This window comes from Protomyctophum bolini, assembly GCF_963924005.1.
Source record: "Protomyctophum bolini genome assembly, chromosome: 12".
Lineage (NCBI taxonomy): Eukaryota > Metazoa > Chordata > Actinopteri > Myctophiformes > Myctophidae > Protomyctophum > Protomyctophum bolini.
This window is the reverse complement of record NC_137873.1, coordinates 5299435-5324360: the sequence shown is the minus strand read 5'-3', so window position 1 is coordinate 5324360 and position 24926 is coordinate 5299435. Positions and strand designations below refer to the sequence as shown.

Here is a 24926-nt window from a genome sequence, read left to right as displayed (position 1 = left end):
CTGCGGCGAGCAGGAACTTTACACCTATGGCGCTTTTATGTGTTTGCATTTCATAATGCTGAAAAAATATAAGTTAGACTGCTGAGTAATGCAGTCAGCTTGAATTCTGTGTTCAAAACCTCTGTGGAGAATTTTTGTGGAGTTAATTTTTATTTCTTTAACCTTTTGGATAAAATTTAGGACCAGCTTTGATTTTGATCTCTCTTATAGGTTGGTAATTAATATCACTATGTTTTTTGATGGGAAAAGACCCATTAAAGTGGCAGTTATAGCCAGTGAAGCATGTTGTTCCATGTTTGGGGTGCTTGGTTTTAAATGATTGATAATGGATGATACACTCATTTCACACAAACTCCCCATATCAGTGCTGTGGCGGAATCTGAGTTAATACTACATTTAATACACTTTATTTGTAACAGTTTCTTCAAATCAAAGTTACAAAGTCCTTTGCACAGAAGAAGGAATACAATTAAACAAGAGCTTAAGGGAAGCAGTTCTCTGTAAGGTCAGATATCAATCAATCGATACTGCATAAATCTCACTAACCTCTGAGTCATCTCGTCTTAGATTACCATTGAAAAGTTTAGTTATTTCCGACACAACACCTTGAAGAAATTGTCCATGATGCTTGTACCGTAAATCCTTTGATGCAATCTTAGATTAGTTTAGGCTTAAATCATCTGCGGAAATGCAACGATTTGCTTATTTGGACATTTGGACAAATTAACTGCAGTATAAATCATGATGCACTGATGCAGTCTTTCATCTTGACGATACATCTTGTCTCTTTTTAATATAGCTTTATTTTCTTTGGCACAATACATCGTGAAAGCCCATATCCACATAATTCTTTTGTTTACTGGCCTGGCCTGTCAAGTGTGTCTCTGGAGAGAGAGTTGATATTATTGGTCAATGGAAATCTGCTCTCCCTGTGATTCTAATTGGCACTCTGCAATCTGCATCTGTGCTAGACCTGACTTGGAGAAGTCCATGTTCTGCAAGCTAATAAAGAGTAGCCAGCCCGGTCACCATGGAAACCCTGTTTGCCTGTGACGTCCACCAACTGTTTTTTGTTTTTGTTTAGTTTTTACCTCTATTGGAAGTGCTTAAAGTCTACACAGTGTGTGGCTTGTTTCGGATTAACTGTGTTATCTCACTATGTATCACACAAGTATGTTTATTGCATGTGGGCTGTACTCTCCAACAAAGAAAACAAAGTTTGAGCTGAGTATATAGTCGATTATTTTGCGGACGTACCATACCACCTAGGAAAAGTGGGAACTTAGATCATAATGAGCACATGCAGGAAAAGCCAGTCAGCCTTGTCATTCCGTAGCCGTCCTCTCGCTCTCTGTTGCTCTAGAATTCCTCACGTACACACCAGGGCCTGCAGTGTTCCAGTTTCCGACGCTAGTAACCACTATTGGGTACGGAGTTGGAACAGAGTGTAATAGATTCTCAATTGGGAATGTGTTGCTAAAAATACTGGCCTGGCTGAAAGTGTACACTGATTGGAGGCTGGACCCGCTGCCCTGTGATGTGCTGCCGTCTCGGTGGGGTCACTCAGTACTCTTGTCTCTTACTGCCAGGATCTCCTGGCCTAGTCTACCACATGTTCTCACACTTCCGGTCTGGGCTCCTCCTTTATTAGGCCTGTGTGTGTGTGTGTGTGTGTGTGTGTGCGCCGCATGTCTCTGCATGCAGTATTTCTGTGTCTTTGTGTATTGTGTTCAAGTGAGAGTGCAAGCATAAGAGAAATAATACATGTGAGTGAGAGACAGCAACGTAGCCCTATTTATATTATGTGAAAATAGCCGGTCTACAAGCTCACATTACGAAAATGTGATGTGAACTTGTAGGTCTGCTACTATTTAGAAAACAATTGAAAACAAATTTCACCTCTAATGACATGCACAATATAGGGATTTTGGGGTTAATATGTTCAATTATACTTAACTGTAATCGAATTGCACAGCGGTGATAGTGTCGCTTGATGACAATAACAGATTTCCAGTGAGTGACACTGTCGTGCGATGCAGCACGCTTTAAATTAGGCTTATGAGACAAATGTGCTGTCAGAGGTTGAGTCCTCTTGATTAATGGATTCAGGCTCCAGTAGGCCAGACTCTCTTCGCAGTGCCCCGGCAAACTCCATGCTCAAGGGGAAGCATTTCATTTTGAGTAGGATGTGTTGAAATTACAGGTTTTTGCCGGGATTCCAGTCATGCTTGTGTTGTGATTGCGCGGCTATACGCTCCCTGGCTGTGATTGCACTATGCACCAGTCCAAATGAGGAGTTGTAGAACCAGAGTCCCCCAAAATATTTTTTTCATCTACTAATTAATCTCTGTCGAAAACGAAATAACCATCTACAAGCTCACTGCTTGTGATTGCACTACGCTCCCTGAGTCCAAATATATATTTTTCTTTTTGCCTTTTTTCATTTTAATCTGAAGCTGAAAGCTTAATTTCCCCCTTTCATGTGGTTAAATGCCAATGTGATTGAAATCAATGTTGAGAATCTGGCTTGTATTGAAAGAAATTGGGCTCAAAGCACTTGTTTTAGTATGTAAGTCTGCAATCTTTTTTTCTTCTCCCCTCTGGCTATAAAGGTCACGGTGTTAAAGGTTGTTGTTTGTCATCACAGAGCACACATAGTGATGGGACACTGGGTGTGCCGGTTGGCCCGTACTGTTATGCAACATGAGGTGTAAAATGACCTGCTACCATAAAGAGGCGTGTGCTGTGCTGTTATACCACTTCTCCACATGGCTGAGCGGTTCGTCTGAGGTGCATGGCACCTTGATGGTGGTTGCAGGGATTCCCATATATATATGCCAGCATGGGCTGCTACCTTCGTAAGAATAGACCATATATCAACCAAGAACTTTAATAATACTATGGTATTCTTGCATTGAATTTGCGACCAATCTGTGTTTTTCAAAACGTGATTCAGTGCTTAAGCACGGCATACTCCGGTCTGTAGCTTCAATAAAGAAGTAGACGGATAGCTAATGAGCCGAGCAGCACATTGATTGACCCACTTTGTTTCTCTTATTGTGTATGATCAGACTATGTCCGTATCAGACTGTTAGCAATAATTCGTAGTCTAGTATCACTATTTACTCACCAGGCAGCACTTCTCCAAATGCACCCATGACGTGTGGACTGTGAAATGGGGCCTGGAATGTTGTTACACACTGCACCTGTAAAAGAAAATGTTTCTTTTTTAGTTTTCATGGTTATGTCACACAAGAGGCATCTCCTTGAAAGAGCCTGGTTAATATCCGCGATTCAAGTGTGTTGGGGAGGTGGGCCTCATTACGGTCAACCTTTTTGAGGGCCCCAGCTTTGTGTGTTTGTGTGTACTACAGTTTGATTGATTTGATTGGCTGAGCATGTGATGTATGATGATAAGAGCGCCCCTCATCTCACACAAAATGTGATTTTGTTTTTATCTGCAAAAAACACTCCAGGCCTGTGCATCTACCTCCTTTATTATAACAGTTGGAAAGAGTTGAGATGGAAAAATGTGGGCAGTCTGAAGAGTGGCGTAGTTGTGACATTTCTTTCTTTGAACAGGATCATGTGTCTAGGTCATGGCAGGAAATGCCGCAAACCTGCTACATACTAATGTGATCCATGACCCTGAGCACTCGAATGGGCCCCCTACAGAAGCATATTTTTAATACATTAGCCAGTGTTATTAATGGTGTGAAGTTACAGGGGCAGTGATACAAACCACATAGGAGCAGCCTGTGATGAGCAAAACTTGACACTGGTGGTGGCTCTCCACATTTAAATGGGGGTAGCAGCCAGATATGTGGTTGCTAAACAAAATGTCAGCAAAAAGCGCCTGGTTTTCATCACAGATGGAGACATAACCACATATTTTTCAGTGAAATATGCCCTCTCAATACCAAGTGTGGTCTATTTTTTTCCTCTCACCAAAGCCATCTTTAGCTTCCCTTAAAACTGGCCTTCCAATTGATGGCTGCAGCACAGACGTCTTGTGTCATGTTAGCTTTATCATCATCTGGTCTGCTGTTACAATCAGTGGTTGTCTGGACAAGATAAATACTAACTTATAACTGTTTTCATTTTGGTTTGAGATAGTGTCAGAAGAAAATGGAAACACAATAGAACACAGTGTTTGTTTGAGGAACAGCAGTTTTACAGTACAGTACAGTACAGTACAGTACAGTACAGTACAGTACAGTACAGTACAGTACAGTACAGTACAGTACAGTACAGTACAGTACAGTTACAGTACAGTAACCTTTCACCTCCAGGTTTTTAGGCCAGCCCTACGATATTCGGAATGAAAGTGCTCAGTTGTTCCAAAGAGGAATGAACGGTATTTGTGTTTGTTTTCCTTTAGACCTAGTGTAAACTGAGAAAATCCCGACTATTAGTTGTGGAGCCTAACTAGCAATTACAGTGGCTTAATCTTGTTGATTTCCATGTTCTGAGATCTCTTTACTCCATGCATGAAAGAAACCAGTCTTTAAAAGTTTGTTCGCTCTCTCTGCTCTCCCTCCTCTTTCCTATTTCTTCTGCAGTATGCCCGAGCAAGGATATCCGCAACAATGTGACCAACCTCCAGTTACTGGCGAACTGCACTGTTATCGAAGGCCACTTGAAGATCCTGCTCATGTTCAAGACAAAGCCAGAAGACTTCCGCGGCCTCAGCTTCCCCAAGCTGACCGTTGTCACCGACTACCTGCTGCTCTTCAGGGTCTACGGCTTGGAGACACTCGGTGACCTCTTCCCTAATCTGACCGTCATCCGGGGAAACAATCTGTTTTTCAACTACGCCCTGGTGATGTTTGAGATGCTCCAGCTGAACGAGATCGGCCTCCACAGCCTGATGAACATCACCCGGGGAGCAGTGAGAATCGAGAAGAACCCGGACCTCTGCTACCTGTCGACATTGGACTGGTCCAAGATCCTGGATACAGTGGAAGACAACTACATAGTGGCCAACAAGAATGACCGGGAGTGCGGAGATGTTTGCCCCGGGGCGGCCAGAGGAAAGACCACCTGTCTGACGACCACCATCAACGGACACTGGAGCGAGCGGTGCTGGACGCAGAAACACTGTCAAAGAAGTAAGTCGTATTTAAAGAAAACATTTAAAGACGAGACAATTACCGTAAACCCCCAAATGCAACCACATAGACAAAATATTTTAATTCCCATCAACTATTTTATTGGTCTCAATCTCTAAAGCTACAATGCATTTAATGAAGTGTAACCCAATATCTTTGTCACTTGTGGGCCTGATTTGAAATGGCAACAGACAGTTTGGAGAATTTAGTCCAATAATTCTCAAATTGGGCAAAATAAAAGAACAAAGCCTTGCAATATTAGAGGCATCTTTTGCCTTGTTTGCAAAGACAGTCACTTGTGTCTCTCTTGGTGTTGAAATGTCGGAGCCAAGTCATGTGCTTAAGTTTAGTAAAGTAAGCCAACATTTGTGTTAAAGCAGTTTGAACTATACTCTTTGAATATGATGCAACACCTCGAGGCTGTTATGGTCTGTTTTCCACTCTGTTTTCCACAAACTTTCCAGTTTGGATTATTTTGTGATCTGTGAAGATTTCTGGGTGAGATAGATGATAATGACAGACGATGAGATGATGATGAGATTCAATTTATTGTCAATGTACAGTACAAGTACAGCACAGCGAAAAGTATTATGATGCCAAATGTAATGATGGCCCCCAAATTAAATATTCCTGGGAATAATGGAACAGATCGTTCTTCTCTGAAGTACCTATTGTTTTAAAATGACAAGCCCACCCATTTTCACAGCGCCAATGAGTTCAAGTTTGAGCACTGACAAGAATTTTTGCGTATGGGTGCCGTCTGAACCCCTTGGCTTGCACCGTTATGCAACACCTCATGTAACTGCTCTTTTGAACCAGTTTCTCCATTGTGCAGATCTGCTTTCTGAAGTACTTATTTTTGTGTTGAAGTGCTTGAATTTGTTGTGACAGTTGCAAGCAGCCAGTTTCTGTTGAGCTACCGTGGACCTGTGTAGCACACACTCGTTCCTTTACCGCGCTGTGTTTATTTATTTAACTAATGACCATACTTGCGATTTCTGCTCGTATTTGTTGTTGAATAGATCTGCTGAATAGATCTGTACTGTAGACCGTAGACCCAGTGGAGCTGTTGTCAAGTTGTGGTGAAAATGTTATGGAGGAAGTGGTCTAAAGTAGCAGAGATGGCTCTGAATTGAGTTAACGTCATACGTGTGCCATTCCCTCATACAAAGAACGAAGACCAGAAGCCGACAGTCAAGCGCTGATCTCCCAATCATGGGCTGCAGTCGACACAGGCAGGGCCTGTGGTCTTGTGGTCTGGGGCCTGTGGTTTTTGGCCTAGTTTCACTAAAGCATGAAAAGACCTGTTAAGCCCTAGCTCGAACCACAGAACAGAGTGCGAGGCATTCAGTGCTCAGTCCCATCTCTGTTGTTTGTAGTTTGTACACACACACACACACACACACACACACACACACACACACACACACACACACACACACACACACACACACACACACACACACACACACACACACACAATGACACACCAATCCTTTATTAAAATTCGCTAATGGGAGGGCCAGCGGGCGGACCACGGGTAAGTCACTTTGCCTCAGACATAACCATAAACAAACCTGATACTCACATATACACTGTAGGCAGGACCCACAGCGCCTATGTTTTAATTCCCACAAACAACAATGTATACACGTTCTGAATGCCCCTGCCGACAGATTCAGTAGCGGAATCTGTTCTTGAGAGATTATAGCAAACATAAGTTGGCACATCCCCATTAATGGCCCGGCAGTGAGAAAACTGTATCGGCGGTGCATTCCCTGTTGCAGAGAGTGCTGCCAGAGGTAACTGTGGGTCATACTCGGTTCCTCTGTAGTCTGTGCAGTGAACACCTGCAGAAAACAGAGCTGCGCAACCATAAGGCTTGGCTTAGCTCCCGTGTTTGGAGTCACAAACCATTTCCTTCCCCTACTTCTCTAACCAGGAGTAATTGGAGCTGCTCAGCGCCTCAGCCTCAGAGTGAGCCATTGCTAATCTCGGCATCCTTTTTTGCACTAAATTGTGTTTGTCCGTTTAGCAGAGTGGCAAGACATGGTTGCAGGAGATGCTCATTACCGGCAAAAGTGATTGATTTTTCTTACTCACTGCATACACATGCACACACTATCTCCATAAACGTCGAAATAATGGCAAATTAATGGCATTGGCAGTGTCATTATTTTGTGATGTATTTGTGTTATCTTCCCTGTTAAAGTAGGTCCTTGTGGGATGAGGTTCTGTTTGTATTCAAATAATTCCTTTTGAATTCATTTCATTATTTGTCTAAGGCAAGGATGCTTCAGACATGATGTTCAGCTTTATTTAAAAGTATAAGACAACCACATCGGATACAAGTCAAGATATAGTTCATATATCAAATATAATTATACATCATAATTTTTCATAAACATTTGTATTCTGTTTTTATCTCTGAATATTCAAATTCAATTGGAACCTAAGATTCTGAAAGTCAGTAAAATCTACAAAAAAAAACCAGCCCCATCAAATGTAAAAGCGCCTAAGTTGTAATTGTGATTCAACTTAGAAGAATCATTAACACTAACACTATTGTTAGCCTGAACTTTGAATGAAGTACTCCGTTTCACCGACACTAAAGTCTAAAGATAATGGCCATTTGATCAGGCTCCGTTAGGCTTGTTAGGATGTCAGCGCACCCTGCCTCCTGCCGGGGTAGAAGGTGACACTTATCGCTTGTGACTCAATTAACATCAAGAGTTCCCCTCTAGGGTTTCAATTTTTCCACTGTAGATGCACTGTAAAAGAAAACCTGAATAATATTTAAACTATTGGCTTCAGCTCATATGAAGTTTTGAGTCTGACATGAACATTTTGCCCGTTTCACTCAGCCTTTGAATGGATGCAAAGATACAATATCGGAAAATAGTGGATGAAACAATGTTCCTTATTCAGCTCGTTTCTGGGTGAACATTGTGAATGAAACTAGGTTCTTGTTTGTTTTTTATAATGATACTCATGACCGTAGTTACATTATTTGTAATCAGTGAAAGTTACACCAGATTGACAGACGTTTTCCCTTGTTTCATTAAAAAGAAGGCTAACACTTAATTTGGGCATATGCTGATGGCCATGCAGGTGTCATGACAACCAGTGTTGTCCTGACACCTGCATGAAAACTATTAATGAGTGTAATCTTATGAATGGAACAATAGATAACACTTTAGTAAACCCTCCATAACATTGTGTCAACAGCTGATGTCGAGTTATTTTGTTCTTCTGCCCTTGGTTCTTTTCAACCTGTCTTGCCTGGCCCACTACGTTACTGCATTTACATTATTGTTTTGTTGTCGGACAGAAACCTCCTATCTCCATATTATCTTGCCTACTTGATCATACTAGGACACACGGAACAACAATTTCACTTCAGTTTATTGTGTCATTTTGAAGCTGAACATGTCATCATAACATTTTAGTATGACGGTATCATGTCAACTTTTGTCACTTGACATATAGAGGATGATGTATGTTTGACATTGAAAGTGACAAAATAACCATTTATAACATTTATATATTTTGGGTTAGGTATTATCGTGTTGTGCTTAGTTGTGAGTGACTATGTCATGTGTCATGTATACCCTTTCAAATGAAGTGTTAATTCTAGGATTAAATCCATGATTATGGCATTCGTTATCTACTTTAACCCATTCTGACCTGGAACCCATTTTGGTGTTTAGCATCATGTCATGCTTTAGCTATTGAAAAATAGCAGACCTACAAGCTCATAGCGCGCCACCGAGTGGCGCGCTATGAGCTTGTAGGTCTGCTATTTTTTTTAAATCGAAGAACGACTGACATTTTTAGAATCTGATCTCAGGTCAGAATGGGTTCATCAGACCAGTGTGTGTCCCGTGGAAACCTCGTATGAATCTGATCTCAGGTCAGAATGGGTTCATCAGACCAGTGTGTGTCCCAGTGGAAACCTCGTATGAATCTGATCTCAGGTCAGAATGGGTTCATCAGACCAGTGTGTGTCCTAGTGGAAACCTCGTATGAATCTGATCTCAGGTCAGAATGGGTTAACCACCCTGGTGTCCCTATTTTGGGCATGCCATTATAAGCTAATATGTTCTTTTCTTTTTTTAAATTGCCAATCTACAGAATAAGCTGAGTAGCTGACAAACGTGTTGCAAGATTGCAGATTGGCAAATTAACGAACAGCGCATGACGGCAACGTACTACAAAGTATGAAATAAAGTGGTTAATACAGTTTTTGCCGTGTATGTTTATTATATGGAGTGTGGCCTCGGCCCCCAGGTTGAGATATTGTCTCTCTCTTTATCCTCGTCTTGGAACAAGCCCAACGGAGTGCTTGAAATGATGCAGACTAGAGCCTCTTGGACCACCTTCAAAATGCTTGCATTGACGGCCCATTTTAACCCATTTTGACCTGAGATCAGATTCTACAGTTTTCTGTCAGTCGTTCTTCGATTTTTCAAAAATAGCGGACTTACAAGCTCGTGGTGTACTGTGTAATCACTTCCACCAATCTTTTATTTTTGTTTTCGTAATCACATTTGGTCCTCTTTGTCGGAGCAAGTGCGACTTCCCAGCGCAGGGCACCTCGCCAGGCCCCAAGAAATAAGGCTCCAAGCGAACCTGGGTTTCCCAGGCAGCTTGTATTTTACACGCGTTCTAAAACGATCTTCATTTATTATCTGTCCTCCTGAGGAGATTAGGCACCCAGCTGAGAGGAGGAGGAGGAGGTTGGTGGAGCAAACTGCAGCACGTGTTTGAGTTTACGAAAATTTGGTACATATTTAATTAGCTGTAACAGCGGGCGGTGGGGTTATAGAATGGGATTTTGTATAGCCACCCCTAACCACTGATTGGTTGGCACTGCACACTCCGTGGTATGTGTGCCTGCCTGCCTCACTGCGTGAAGGGGGGGGGGGGGGGGGGGGGTACACTAACTGCTGTTATGCTATATGCAGGCTGTTAAAACTGGAGAGCTGCTGTGAATTGTGAGTCGGGTCAGGTGAATTATCCGCACCCTTCATATGGAGGGTCTTGGCCAGTCGTTTCCAAACGTGTTAATTTCAAGGACCCTCGTAATTCTGAGAGTATACACAAATGGAACCAAATGGAACCCGTTAAGAGTGGTTCCATTTGTTATTCACTCAGACAGAGTTACAGACCTGCAAGGGTCAATTTAGAACCCCCGCATGGACGAACGCTGGGGGTCCCTGCCTGGACCCCACCGGTCTCTTGGCGCAGTGGGGTCAGACGTCACAACGTCTGTCACCACGTATCACAAGACATGAGTTTGTGTGTGTGTTTATGTGTAGGGGACATGTAACTATGACTGCAGCCACAGACACTCTGCATATAAATCACACAGATAACCCCCCGCCCCCCCGCATGTGCGTGTGTGTGTGTGCGCATGTTTGCAGACGGAGCGGACGGCTATTGTTTAGTGTTGCTGCTAGGAAACAGGAGAGTAACACGGTGGTGTAATCGGGGATGTGAACCCCCCCCCCCCCACACACACACAAGCTAGCTCTGGTGGACAGCGGGGCAGGTCAGTGGCCACCATGGGGGGCGCATGCACACCTCAATGTTGACCTTGCTCTTTAGCCCTTTCCCCTATAGTGTCCTGCCCTGGCCCCCCCACAACGCCGTGGCACACTACTGGCGCCAAGTTCATCTTCCCGTTTCTAAAGTCGAAACAATAAGCTGTCGCAGAAGTTCACAGAGCAATCTTCCCGATTGTTTCCTGCCTTTGTTGGCCTGCTTCCTCCCAGAGGTTATGAATGGAGCCTCGGGGGCCTTAAAGTGGCGTCGCCGCTGCAGCGCCGACACTTTTACGAGACCAAAATACCAACAGGTAACCTGTGGAGGTCACCGAGGCATTAAGAGGACAAACTGAGCAGCTTGTGAAAAAAACACTCTGGAGAATCGCAACGCCAACAAATTATGTTTTACTTAGTGCAGCTTAGCATAACATTTAAATGAAGCGTGCGCGCGTGTGTGTGTGTGTGTGTGTGTGTGTGTGTGTGTGGCTAAATGCGGCCAAAACAAACGGCGACCGACAACAACGGGAGGTATGATTAAATCTAACGCTACTAGCGACTGGACAGCGGGGGGCATATGATCTTTTCTTAGAATTACTAGAATAGTTTACACTATAGCGGGCGGTGACAAAGCTACAAAATGACCAGGTGAGGTGTCGAGTCACTGCATGCTGCTCAAGCCATGCTGGTAAATGAAAAGGTTAGGATTAAATAACACACGGAACAGGTTAATGACAAGAATATGTTTTTCTTTCTTTTACGGCGCAGGAATTGTGGGGAGAGAAGGGGAGTGGAAGTGGTGAAACACTTGTGATTGACACTTCATTGACACGTCATTAGTACAAAATCGTTCAAAACTAGTCTTCGAACTCACAATGTGCTCACAATTGTGCGACACAAGTATAAAAATGAAGCCAAAACATTACGGTCCATTTGCATCAACGTTTACGCTGACAAATTGTATTGTGTATGTATGGTTTTGGGATAAGAGAAACTGTGGCATCATAAAACATTGAGGTTCCATCCCCCACTGGCCCAAGACAGGTCCCACATGTCATGTTGCCGGTGTGAATAAAGAATATCTTCATAGATGGATGCTCGCCATTGGCTTTACTGACTATGTATATACCAGCTTGTCCTAGACTACCTCAAGTCGTACCTTGTAGCCTTGTAGTTCTCCCATGAGACTGGACTATGGCATGAGGACAGTCAGGACACTGCTCTTTGATGTTGTTTGATGCTCTCTGACATGTTGAGTGTCGGTGTGAGCCAATTTCAACAGCCCTGCCAGGCTTGTGTATTCATTACCCATCGTGTTGCCCTCTAAAACTTGACACATGTTTGAAAGCCAAGTCATGCCCTGTTCTCCTGCCATTAAATGAATCACTCCTCTATTTCTGGGCGGCGGTGGCTCAGGGGTAGAGTGGCTGGATGGGAACCGCAAGGTTGCCAGTTCGAACCCAGGCTCCCCCAGAGTTAGTGTCGAAGTATCCTTGAGCATGACACTGAACCCCTAATTGCTCCCGAATGTGCAGGTTGGTGCCTTGTGTGGTTTCCTCTGGCATCGGTGTATGAATGTGTGTGTGAATGGGTGAATGTAATGCACAATCTATGTAAAGTACCTTGGATAAAAGCACTATAATACTGTAATGCACCATTTACCATTTTATTTCTAGTTCTGCCTCTGAGACCCTCCCCATTTATGTGCCTCTGGGTTAGGGTTAGATTCAATGGAAATATTTTAGCCCCATTAGCTCTAAGGATGTCCATGTCAGTCAGTTTGGTGCGTCCAACATTTTGGTCCCAACAAAACTAGTGTCTGGATTGCTGTGTACTGCACCTTTATGCTCCCCAGAGAATGAACCATACTGACTTTAGTGACCCCATGGCTTTCCCCTCGCACCGTCCTTAGGCCAAAATGTCCACTCGCACACGAGATATCTCATAAAATCTAAAGGGCAGATTGCCATGAGACTTGCTGAGGACGTTCATGATGAACCCTTGCCATTGACCTGGTGACCTTTCCTCCTTTTAGTCCAAATTGACAAGATTTCGTCATTTATTTAATTTATCTTAACGGTTAGATGGCAGGATGAACCCTAATGCTGCATTCACACTAGCAGCGACAAAACCATAAGCCACAAGTCATTTTCAATGGGCGCCAGGGACGTTAAGGGTGTGACACGCTATCAAAAAGTGTTGCTATTTCAGCGCTCCAATAGCCTCGGAGACCCAGGTGATTTAGTTTCAAAAGAAAAAAAGAGAGCCTGGGCAAACGACCCAGGAAATGTGGCATAGGAGTGGGAGTAATAATAATAACAATAATAATAATAATAAATAATAAAACTTTATTTGTATACCACCTTTCATGACAAGCAATACACTGTCCCGACCAAATAAACGAATAGAGTAAGTAGTAAAATACAGTAATCACAGTAATGCAATACAGTGAGGACATGAATAACAAGGAATTTAAAAGATCAACTAAAAGCATGTAGTGTAGAAGTAGGTCTTGAGCTGTGCTTTAAAAATGTCTACAGAGGCTTTATTTAGGCACAGCGAGCAGGCCAGCAGTGGAAGACCCGAGGGGGCGGTTTGGGACATATTTAGGCAGGCAGTCATGTAGGTAGGAAGGTGCAAGACCATTGAGTGCTTTATAAACAAGTATTTTTTTTTTTTTAATCAATCCTAAAAACAACCGGAAAGCCAATGCAGTGAAGCTAAAACTGCCGTATGTAGTAAACTGTAATATGTTCTCTCATCTTAGTTTTATTTAAAACTCTGGCTGCCGCATTTTGGACAAGTTGTAATCTGTCAGTTGTTCTGTTCTTTTGTAATCCAGAAAAAAGTGCATTGCAGTATAAATCAAGCCGAGAAAAAACAAAGGCATGGATCATCGTCCAATGACAAATTGGCTCCGATTCGTGCAGTATTTCGAAGGTGAAAAAAGGCAATTTTGGTATCATGATTAATGTGTGAGTGAATCTTGTATTTCCCTAACCAATAACCGTGCAGAGGGGCGTCACTCCAAATTTGATGACGTCCGTGTTCTCCACTTGTGTTCTACTGGGAAGGGGAGGCGAACACATAGTTACAGTGTGTTGGTGAACCAATAGGGAGCTTTAGGAGATGCTACCGGTTCATTGTGGGGTCTTCAAAATAAAATAAAAGACATACAGACTGAATCAATATTGGCAGTAAGTAACACAAAGCTACTAGAGCAACAAACGACGTTGCAGCAATGTGACCTCGCGTCAACAGGCTTAATTTCCACCTCGGAGGAAAGTCTGGTCTGTGTTCCAAAATCGCCGTGTGAACCGGTCTGGAGCGGATGGTAATTTAAATATTTTCACGATTTTTCAAAAATAGTAGATCTACAAGCTCATAATGAGCTTGTAGGTCTGCTATTTTTCAATAGCTAAATTATAACAATGTTTAAAGCACCAAAAGAGGTTCACGCCCCAAAATGGGCTAGGAGGATCAATAGCCCTACTCTGCTGGACTGTATCTCAGAGAATTTACTCGAATACAAAAAAGGTACAATTAATTGTAGGAAGTTCCATAACTAAACTGGCTCTTATCTAACCTCAAACCAATTAGTGCATGTTAAGTACAGGGCAATAACATATGAACTCAGTGCACTGGAGTAATGGCGGTATAAGTACTGCCTTTAGAGGCTTCATGTCAAGTTTCATTGAGCGCTACACCTACTGTGGTTAATGAACTGTTTTATTGACGGTTTCGGCTCCACTTCATTCGCACATACCACAAAACTTCTGGTGGGGGTGAAATCATGTCAGACATGATCAGACAGATGCATACAAGTCATAAAACCCTCGCCACATTGTTCATGGCCTGGGAGAGCACCGTGTCAGCTTGCTTCACAGCTCAGCACACAGAGTTCTACTAGCCTAAATCCAAATGTCAGTCAGCCTGCCCGCTTGGCCCTGGCCCCCGCCCCCTTCCCCATTCTCCTCTCTCTCTCTCTCTCTGCAAACGCCTTTTTCTTTTGCTGATTTAACTGCTCTGGCACTCGGTGCTGCGGCTTGTGAGCCTTCGCTCCGCAGTTTGCAACTGCCGGAGTCCTTCCACTGGAATCCCAGACATTTGAGGCATGTGTTAAAGCTCGGCAGACAGGCGTTTCTTTGCTGTCGTATGCGCTCGCACTCAGCTCAGGCATTCTATTTACAAGGGGCTTATCTGCTGTTTAGATTGGCCTCTCTGGGGGAAAAGCCTTGTTGTCTAACTTTTAAAATATCCTTTGATACCTAGATGTTGTTGTAACTTGTTTTTGTATTTTTTTTGTTTTATAAGTAATAATGGGTAATTGTCTTTACTTATTGATTACCTCAGACTTGGTATTGATAGTCTCTATTTTAATACTGATCTTGGAGAAACAAGCTGATATAGACAATGACATGTATTGACATCAGTACGGTAAAACGATAAGGCTGAATAATGCCTGAATCTCTGAACGACATGGATAATTTGTTTCTGTATGAATTGGTAAAAGTGCAGTGAGCAATTCGTTTGGACTACTTCTATTAACACACACGTTGTGGCAAGTGGCACGTCACTTTTCAAAAATATAGGAAATCTGTAAAGTACGTGTGTAATCTACGTAACTCGAGAACCGTTCGCCCCACCGACTTCAAATTCGACACACGCGTTCCACCCCACCACAGGGGTTGCAGTGGCCGATGTCGAGTCGGTCGGACCCACGGTTGTCCAGAACCACCCAAAAAAGGACATGGCCCCTGCCCAGTGTCCATATATGGAGCTGGCCTGTTCTGACATCATTCTGAAATCGGCATAGACTCCATATTTGGGCATGCCTAACAAAGAACTCCATATATGGGCATATAAGAGACACAGACAAAATAACTGGGTAGGGCATTCATTTCCAACTTGCATCGTTCCAAGTAGCCACTCTAGTAATAAAAAAGTACTTTCCAAGTCACAGAAAAGCTTTAAAAATAAATCACCAAGGTAGTCGCACCTGAGTGCTGGAAGGATGTGACGGTTTTCAATGTTCTGGGCTTAATTCATCTGCTTGTCAAAGTGAGCAGTGTTTTCATCATTTCCATTCCAGTCTCAGATGAGCTGGATATCCTGCCATTACACGACAGACAGCGGCACCAGGGGTACATCAAACGCAAAAAAAGAATGTCCTTCCATGTTGTTTGCGTGTTTTTGTTCTATTAATGGAGCCTGGTTAATGAAATTGTTTACAGTTCCTGTTCAGTTGTCTCAGCTGGGCCCCACTTCTGTTGAGTCAGACCGGCTGACAAGTGGATACCAGGAAAGAATAGAACAAAATAAGCCAAGGTCATTAGGGCTTTGTATAAAATCACATAAGAGCTGAAATCCGGATTGGGAAATGCGTTTCTCGATGTATCCTCTGACGCACTTCACTACTTAGCGTTGTTTTGGTGATTATTTTATTGATTAATTTACCAATTAATCAAATTATTGAGAAGCATTTGTTATATAGTATACGTGTATATCAACGAATCGATTAACCACTTGTGATTTTATACTCTGTCTCACAACAGTCGTGCAAAGATTGTGAAAATTAATAGCGGATCTACAAGCTCACATTGTGCTGTGATACGAAACATTTTGAGCCTATAATGACATGATCAAAATAGAGATATAAAATGATTTATTACAATGTTATAATGGATTAATCGATTAGTCCGATTAACTGTTAATTTCCCATTAGTCTGATGGAAAGCACAATGTTATTGTGTCTTCTTATATAGCTTGTTCAGTGCTCTGTGGTATGAGGGCATGCTGACCCTCTGATTTGGGTACGTAGGGATCCAAGGAAGGGATGAGATAAAGTTGCTGCTCAGACCAGGTGAATTCGATCAGGCTGCCATTTTATTCTCCAAATCAATGTCTAATGTGTCTGCAGGCGTGACAAAGGACAGCTCTGCTGGAAGATGTTCAGACAAAATCCAACCTAAACATTCGATTCAGTTAGTGTAGTGTACACGTTGTCTCCAATGGAACTTGGATGTTTAATTATTTATTCTACTTTTCTGTATCTTTCTCACTCTTTCATAGTGAAACAATCAGTAGATGCTCCCTCAACAGAATTGAAAGAATCGACCGACCGATCGATGTGTGTGTGTGTGTGTGTGTAGACAGTGTAGTAGAACGTGTGTGAGCTTTTTTTATATCAAGGTCAGCCTGATTTTATTGCAATACCAGGACTTGAGTTGGAATTGTAAAATTTGAAAATGAATTGGAAAATCTTTCCATAGCTTCGGAAAATCACACTGGGTGCAGTTATATTATCCACAATGGTGGCTTTGCAATCACTGCCAGTTTCTGGAGAGTTCTCATAAAAAAAAAAAAAAAGACTGATCTCAAAGAAGGGTATTTAGAATTCCACTTTAAAGGGACACTTCACCCTTTTTGCAAAAAAATATATGTTAATGACGTTTAGAAGCTTTAGATCACTTTCCTGGGGGTATTTATGTGTGTAATATGTGGTTTTAGCTATTTTAGATTGTAGCAGTGAGCCTGTTGTCTCTGATGTCATGGACACTGGTCTCACTACCTTCCTGGACTACAATTCCCATAATTCTTTGGTGCACTGCTCCTCCTTGTGGATAGGGGGAGAGCTGTCTTACTGAGACAACATGTAGTCCAGGAAGGAAGTGAGCCCAGTGTCCATGACATCAGAGACAACAGGCTCACTGCTACAATCCGAAATATCTAAAACCACATATTACACACATAAAGACCCCCAGGAAAGTGTTCTAAAGCTCCTAAACGTCATTAACATATATTTTTTTGCAAAAAGGGTGAAGTGTCCCTTTAAGGTTGAAGTCACCATTTGCCATATCTATCTACATTACTGTCCGTCTATCTACATTACTCTTGAAGTTAGGGGAGGGAGCTGCTGTAGGCTGCCATGCAAAATAGCGGTGTGGAACACATGTTCCTCACTAATGAAGACTAAACCAGGCGTCAGCCTATTAATGACAGACATCAAGTGCTATCTTTTGCCACCCCTTATCCCTAAACTTAGTTGTCTTTATATCTATACATATACTGGGGCTCTCCAGAGAAATGGGTGCATATGCCTAGTATTTAAAAACGGACCATTTAAATGAACTCAAGCCTTACAGCAGTCAAGCACCAGTGGTAGTGGTTAATGGGGAAGTTTGAAGCCCAATGCTACTGTACAATTGATGCCGTCTATATCAATTTCTGGTGATCAGTCCATGTAAGCTGTGTTTTTTTAAAGTTTCAATCCGGGACTTATTTTAATAAAACCATTATTTCAACCAACCTTGGTAGAGCACATCTGCACGTGGTTGAAGGTGGTCTCACTACTTCCATAGAGAAATGTCAGCCCTGGTGTTAGGTAAAACACTGGTTGACTGAATACAGTTATTTGAAGCAGATGGCGTGGCGCACCATATTAGACACTGAGATGCAGCACTACACTTATCGTTGCATTTAACTCTCTCTCTCCATCTGGAGAGAGAGTTAAATGCGGTCCTAATACGTACTTTTAAGGCAACATCATTTACTGTATGTGACCCAATTGTGTTCAGTTGGCAACTGTTCGGTAGGCTAATCTATTATTTGTTTGTGCAGAGAGTAGAGATTTAAGGACTGCCTGATCTACCTCTGGTGCCAGGATTTCATATTCCCTGTTACATTCAGTAACTGAAAATATTAGTGTAATCAGTTAAAATTAGCTTAGGTTATTGTGTGCAACATTTACAATGTAGAATAGTATACCCTTTACAGTATATGTGAAGAAAATGGACTCGGATCTGTTGGCACATTTTCAAAATGTAATAGGATCCTATAGGATTTAAAAAATCCTAATACAATCCTATAGGATTTTCCAAATTTATTATAGAATTCTATCTGATTCTATTGTAAATTTTGGACAATCCTATAGGATTTTCCAAAGTTCCATTAGGATCCTATAGGATTAGGAACATTTTAAAAGGTTCCAATGGAATAGAAGAAGAAAAAAATAAATGAATTAAAATGTAATAAGATTTTGCTATCAGAATCCTATAGGATTTTTTTGACTAGGGTTTGTACCTTTTTTTTCCTTCTTCTTCTTCTTCTTCCCCGACATGCAGTTCTGGCTTAACCGTGCCGTTTTCACGTATTGTTTGGCCCCTGTTATCGCTGCCTGCAGCTATATTTGTGGTTGTACTTGATTAATGCGTCTCATTTGTTCTTCCGATTCTTCTCGTCAGAGTCTTAAATGCAATAAATTCATTCACGAGCGACTAAAGGCTAGCCAACAAAGCAGTATGAAGGAAAACAAAACCTTCTGTTCATATCCACAACCAAGCAATGAGTAAATTCCTCATTGAGACTTGGAATTCATCTGGCTTGCTGTGACATCTCCGATCATTGAATAGTCATTATTATAGCTAGTCACTGACGCTAGTCACTGCCTGGCTAGCAGAGTAAATATGTTTCTTTGCTTCTCTTATTCAAGTTGGCATTACATTTACTGTAACGGAATGCATTAATCTCATTTACGTACCACACCGGATTGATATACTTTCTGTAAATATGACTATAAAGCTGTAAAAATCCATAGATTAGCCGCACCGTTGTATAGGCCGCAGGGTTCAAAGCATGGCGAAAAAGTAGCGGCTTAATAGTCCGGAAATTACGGTAGATAAATTGTTGTTTTTATCTCTCTTCCCCTTCCCCCTCTTCTTCTTCTTCTTCTTCCCTTTTTATTTATTTTATGGAAATAACGAAAATGACAGAGCTTGCAACAAAAATGAATGTCACCCCCTGTTTTACACAATGTAAACCTGTGATGTAACGATACCGTTGACTCTGACTCAACTCCCTCACACAGGGGTCTGTACAGTAGTTGACTCTGACTCAACTCCCTCACACAGGGGTCTGTACAGTAGTTGGCATCGCCGCGTTGGTTGGTTGGTTGCTGGTGGTGGTGGTGGTGGCGGCGGTGTTGTTGTTGTGCAGCATACTGGTGAGGTTATACACATTGTTATGGCTCTGTCCAACAGAGCCATAACAATGTGTAGACCTCGCCAGTGTCCCATTAATGAGATAAAGAGCCAGACATTCCTGACGCTTTATTCCCCGTAGCTTTTATGTGATCCGCTGCAGCTTTGCATGAGTGGACTGCATGACAGGAGGTCAGACAGGCATTGACCAGAAGTATACTGTACCACAGGAGCCTGTGAAGATGAGGCGTGCGCGTGCGCGCGCGCGCGTGCGTGTGCGTGTGTCTTTTTTTTGTTGTTGCTTGGCCTTTGTGCCTCACAGTATCTATGTACTCTGAGGTCAATCACAGCTTATTCTGCTATCGATTCATTGATTGAATACTTTATTCAACGGTTTGCACTGCAGTAAAAAGCACAGGGAAGTGCAGTTCAATACAAGGTCTGCGAAGATGATTTAAAACCCAAGAAAGCACTATGGCTTGTTTCCGTTGGGGTCCTTCGTTAATTCGGTTTTTTTGCTTGTGTAATTTTTTTTACATTTTGTATTGGTTTTTACATGAATGATGTCACGAAACAGGAACTTAACAGTAGTACCCACACACTCCTGGTGTAACTAACCTGAAGAAACATCACAGCACCACATGACACTGAAGCTAAAGATTTGTTTACCAAGACCATACCTGGTAATGTGCTATGAACAGCTAACGATTGGATAGAGAGGCAACTTTATTATTAGTCTCTATAACATCTAGTCTGAGGGTGGCTAATAATAATAATTAACCCATTTAGACCTGAGTTAAAAACATTCACTTTGAAAGAATATTATATTCAAAGATTTGCGCCACATTTTTACGATTTCTCAAAAATAGCAGACCTACAAGCACCTACAACCATTTTTCAATGGCTAAATTATAACATAATGTTTAAAACACCAAAAGGGGTTCCCGCCCAAAATAGGTTAAAAAAGAACATGCATTTACACTAGCACAAAGATAATTTTCCTGTTTTATATCATGTTTTTGCTCCTTGCGTGAGTCACTGCTTCTGTCTGTCTGTTTGTGTGCAGCTAATCTCGGACACCGCTGGCACAATCAGCGTGAAACGTTGCATGCACAGTGCACACTCCCAGTAGGCCAAAGAAGAACCTCGACCCCAGATTATTTAAATCGGCCTCATGGTGGTGCTATAACACATTGTGGGGCCTATATATAACTCAAGATCTTGCTTATCTTTGGATAATTCATTTTTGCTAACTACGCTTACAAATTGTATTATCTGTGGATTCCTGTGATCAAGATGTACATTTATTGGCCAAAGGTAAGCAAACCCAGCCTGGCGGAGACATGTGCTCTCAGGAGCGCACGTTTTGTAGTTGCATTCTGTTTCAATCAAAAAAATGATGGTATTTGATGATTTATATTTATATATTTCGTTAGTTTCTGCATGAAACCCAGATAAAACGGATCTGGGTATAATTATTGGCTAAACGGGGCCAGTCTGCTGCCTCAAACTAGAAGCCTCTTCTTCTTTGTCACCGGTTGTCAAATATTAGCGGTCAACCTGATCGACACTTTCCTTCCCCAAAAGGTCCACTGATAGCTTGTTGTCTAGCGATTGTATTGAGCTCCTGTGGAAGATAAGGAGCAGAGACGATGACAGGACCACATTCAAGCTGAGCATTGCTAATTGACCCAGATTGAGAAAAGACCAGAGCTTCTTGTGGCCCCCTGGATTGAACTGCCCGACAGAGGAGCTATAATAGAGGAAAAATGTTGGTACAGCCCTGACAAATTTGCATGTTTAAAGAAAGAAGCAGTCCCGCCAGCGTCTTCTGTGCTTGGGACATCAAAGTGTGCTTGGGTCGGCCTCACTCTCAAAGGTCCTCAGGGTCCTAACCTTGAAAGCATTGTGACACACACACAAGAAAGTCTATTGCCTTCAGTGTGGCCGCCAATTCTTCTGCTGTTGATTATTGAAGCTGCTGCTGTTGAGATGTTATGTCACTGAGAGGAAAATAAATCTACTTATCCACAGCCATAGTTCCACAGGTCACTTGACCTGTTTCAACCTTCTCCCTTCATAATAAGAATTGTTTTTGATGCTGGCGTGTTCTCTCCTGCGTCATCAGTGGCCTAGTACCCTAGGTGGGATTGGCAAAAGGCGTCCCTATGCCAATCAGGTGATTCTTGGTAAATGTTAGTAGCTGAATGTTGGTGAATGAAGCAACCTGAGGTGGTATTTAGTAAGACAGTGGACCCTTTTTAGACCGTGATGTAAAACATCAAGAAGGTGACCAACAAGTGGTCAGGAGGACGCACATCCCGGGCTAATTCAACGAACAGACTGCAAAAAAAATAATAAGTCTGCACACCGTTCAGTCTCCCCAAACACTTTATTTACCAAGGCGGGGGGAAAAACACAATGTATCGGCCTCTGTGGCCTTCGCCTGATATACAGTACCTGACGAAGGCCACAGAGGCCGAAACGTTTTTTTTTTTTTACCTGACATCAGATTCTAAAAATGTCTTCTACATCCTGACAGTTTTCTGAAAAAGCTATGTCAGTCGTTGAAAATAGCAGACCTACAAGCTCGTAGCGTGCCACTCGGTGGCGCGCTATGAGCTTGTAAATCTGCTATTTTTCAAAGCATAACGTAACGCTAACACCAAAAGGGGTTCCCGCCCCAAAATGGGTTAAACGGTGTGCAGACGTATTCTTTCTTTTGCAAAAAGACAAGTTCCCAATAACCTGGTAGGTATAGTAAGCAGTGACGTGTAGTCTAATGGTTGTACAACATCACAGACCTTGAACGGGTTGTGCTGCAGCGTTTGTTGTGCAACGGGTGCATTCTGCAGAGACGCCTAATGAGCTGTGGACGTGATGAGACATGATCCATTAGGTGATGTGCTCTTCAGCACAACTGTAACAAACACATGGGTCTGCAGGTACGTTTTGTACCCATTAACTACTGTCAACCTGGCATCCCTACTTTTTGCGCATGTCATTATAGATGCATTTTCAAAAAAATGAGTTTTTCAAAACTTTTTTTCCTAATTGCAATGAGACATTGTGAGCTTATAGATCTTTTTTTTTGCACAAGGCTATCAATGTACATAGACCGTGCAATAAATCAGAGTGAATATTAAATAGGTTAGGTAGTGGATTCCAGCTTAGCTCAGTTCAGCAAACCCAGCCTGTTACTATGTGACTCTCGTGTCGGTTTTTCGGGTTGGGGGGGGGGGGGGGGTGGCGTTGGACTCAAGTCCAGCTCGGCTCAGCAGACCCAGCCTGTTACTATGTGACTCTCGTGTCGGTTTTCCGCATGCCTCCCATTACCGCCTCTCTCTCTCTCTCTCTGTGCAATGCGGGCGGTAAGCAAGGAGTTAAACAGTGCACTGCTCTTCCTTGGAGATGGGAGAGGCCATTTGAATGGCTAGCTTCCACAGCCAGCCAACACATTGGTTAAAGCTGAGGGCGGTTCTACTGCTGGCCCTGTGCTCCGACATGGAGCACTAGAGGGGATCAGGAGTGCCTGTGTGCAGCCAGAGCAGTGGCGTTAGTTGTGTGTGTGTGTGTGTGTGTGTGTGTGTGTGTGTGTGTGTCTGTGTGTGTGTGTGTGTGTGTGTGTGTGTTGAATTCGTACGTGATTTGAGAGAAAATTAGTGTACATAATATAATTGGGCATAATTATGCAGAGGCAATACACTGTAGCGGCAGGGGACCTTTTTCGAGGAACAATACAACAGAATAGCATGACGGTCTATATCTGTGGTTGGTGCAGATTTTTGAGTTTCATTGCATCAGTCACTCAGGGCTTGTCTGCACTGGGTCACACCGAGGGAGAACAAACTTTGGTATAATCACTTGTTTCCCTAGTATTGTGCACCACACAGTCACACACACACAGTCACACACACACACACACACACACACACACACACACAGACACACACACACACACACACACACACACACACACACACACACACTCTTTTTTTTTTTTTTAGGTCAGGCATTTGAGAGGCTTACCTTTGGCAAGTGCACAAGGACCACGGGTCTGTGTTGTTTTGCTGCTTAAAGTGCCGACCCCTAAGTCACATGACTGGCTGTGACACTAATGAACCCCACGCGTTGCAGCGTGCTGCTCAACTGTAGCTAGGTGACACACGGAAGCACAACAGCTTACTTTTTGGTACGATTCACACAGTATCACTGAATTTTGGAATGGAACACAATGTCCTCAACACGCACACACGCACGCACACCCTCGCACACCCTGCCATTTAGTGAGCCCTTCTCTATTTAGAACGCCTCACAGCGGTGCGTACTTGCGTGGAACTGTAGATGAATGAATGTTCGTTCACGCACGCGCCGCACACACACACACACACACACACACACACACACACACACACACACACACACAGTCCTAAGGATCTGACCTGTGACCAACCCCTAGTAACCACACACAGCCCCTTGTTATCTCTTCTGCTGTGGGCTAATCGTAATCTGGTTCTGTGGGATGAGGAGCTAATCCCACTGGACAGGACAGTAAGGCACCCATTTACACTGGCAGCCTGAATCAAGACCTGAGCCACATCCAGATTAGAAACTGATTTGTTTAAATGAGTCATGTGACATGTTGGACTCATTGAACCCCTTTTGGTGATAGCATTATGTTATGCTTTAGCTATTGAACAATAGCAGTTCTACAAGCTCATAGCGCGCCACCGAGTGGCGCGCTACCAGTTTGTAGGTCTGCTATTTTTGAAAAATCGCAGAACGACTGACATAGAAACATAGCTTTTTCAGAAAACTGTCATTTTCAAACGGACATTTTTAGAATCTGATCTCAGGTCAAAATGGGTTAAACCAATCAGATTTCAATCTCGATGTGGCATGGATCTGATTCAGGCTAGAGCTGTCTGCCAGTGTAAACGGGGCCTAACTGCCATTATATAATGACATTCACCTGTGAGTGCACAAAGTGGCAATCTGAGAACCCATCGTCAAAAAATAAAGGAAAAACTGCGCCCTCCTTTCCTTGAATTTGACGTGAGTAGTCTTGAGAGACTACACAAGTCAAAACAAAGACTCAATGTAACCTGGTGTACAGAAGGTCTGTAATCACAAATTAAAGGCCTTTTTTTTTTCAACCAAGGTTCATATTTTAGGTTGTTATTAGAGAAATAAAAATATGAGTATATTATTATTATTATTTTCATTTGCTGCTTTCTTTTGTTTTAGCTATTTTTTCTAAGTTAAAAACTTAACTTAAAAATAACTTAACT

General features: G+C 42.6%; 1 protein-coding gene across 1 annotated transcript in view; it reads left to right on the top strand.

Moving 5' to 3' along the window:
• The window catches only part of LOC308325583 (insulin receptor-like), a 62048-nt gene that overhangs the window by 5289 nt on the left and 31833 nt on the right, over positions 1–24926 (top strand). The window contains exon 2 of the mRNA XM_080778120.1: positions 4563–5111. Within this exon, the coding sequence (XP_080634246.1) occupies positions 4563–5111 (549 nt within the window). The remainder of the gene's footprint in view (positions 1–4562; positions 5112–24926) is intronic.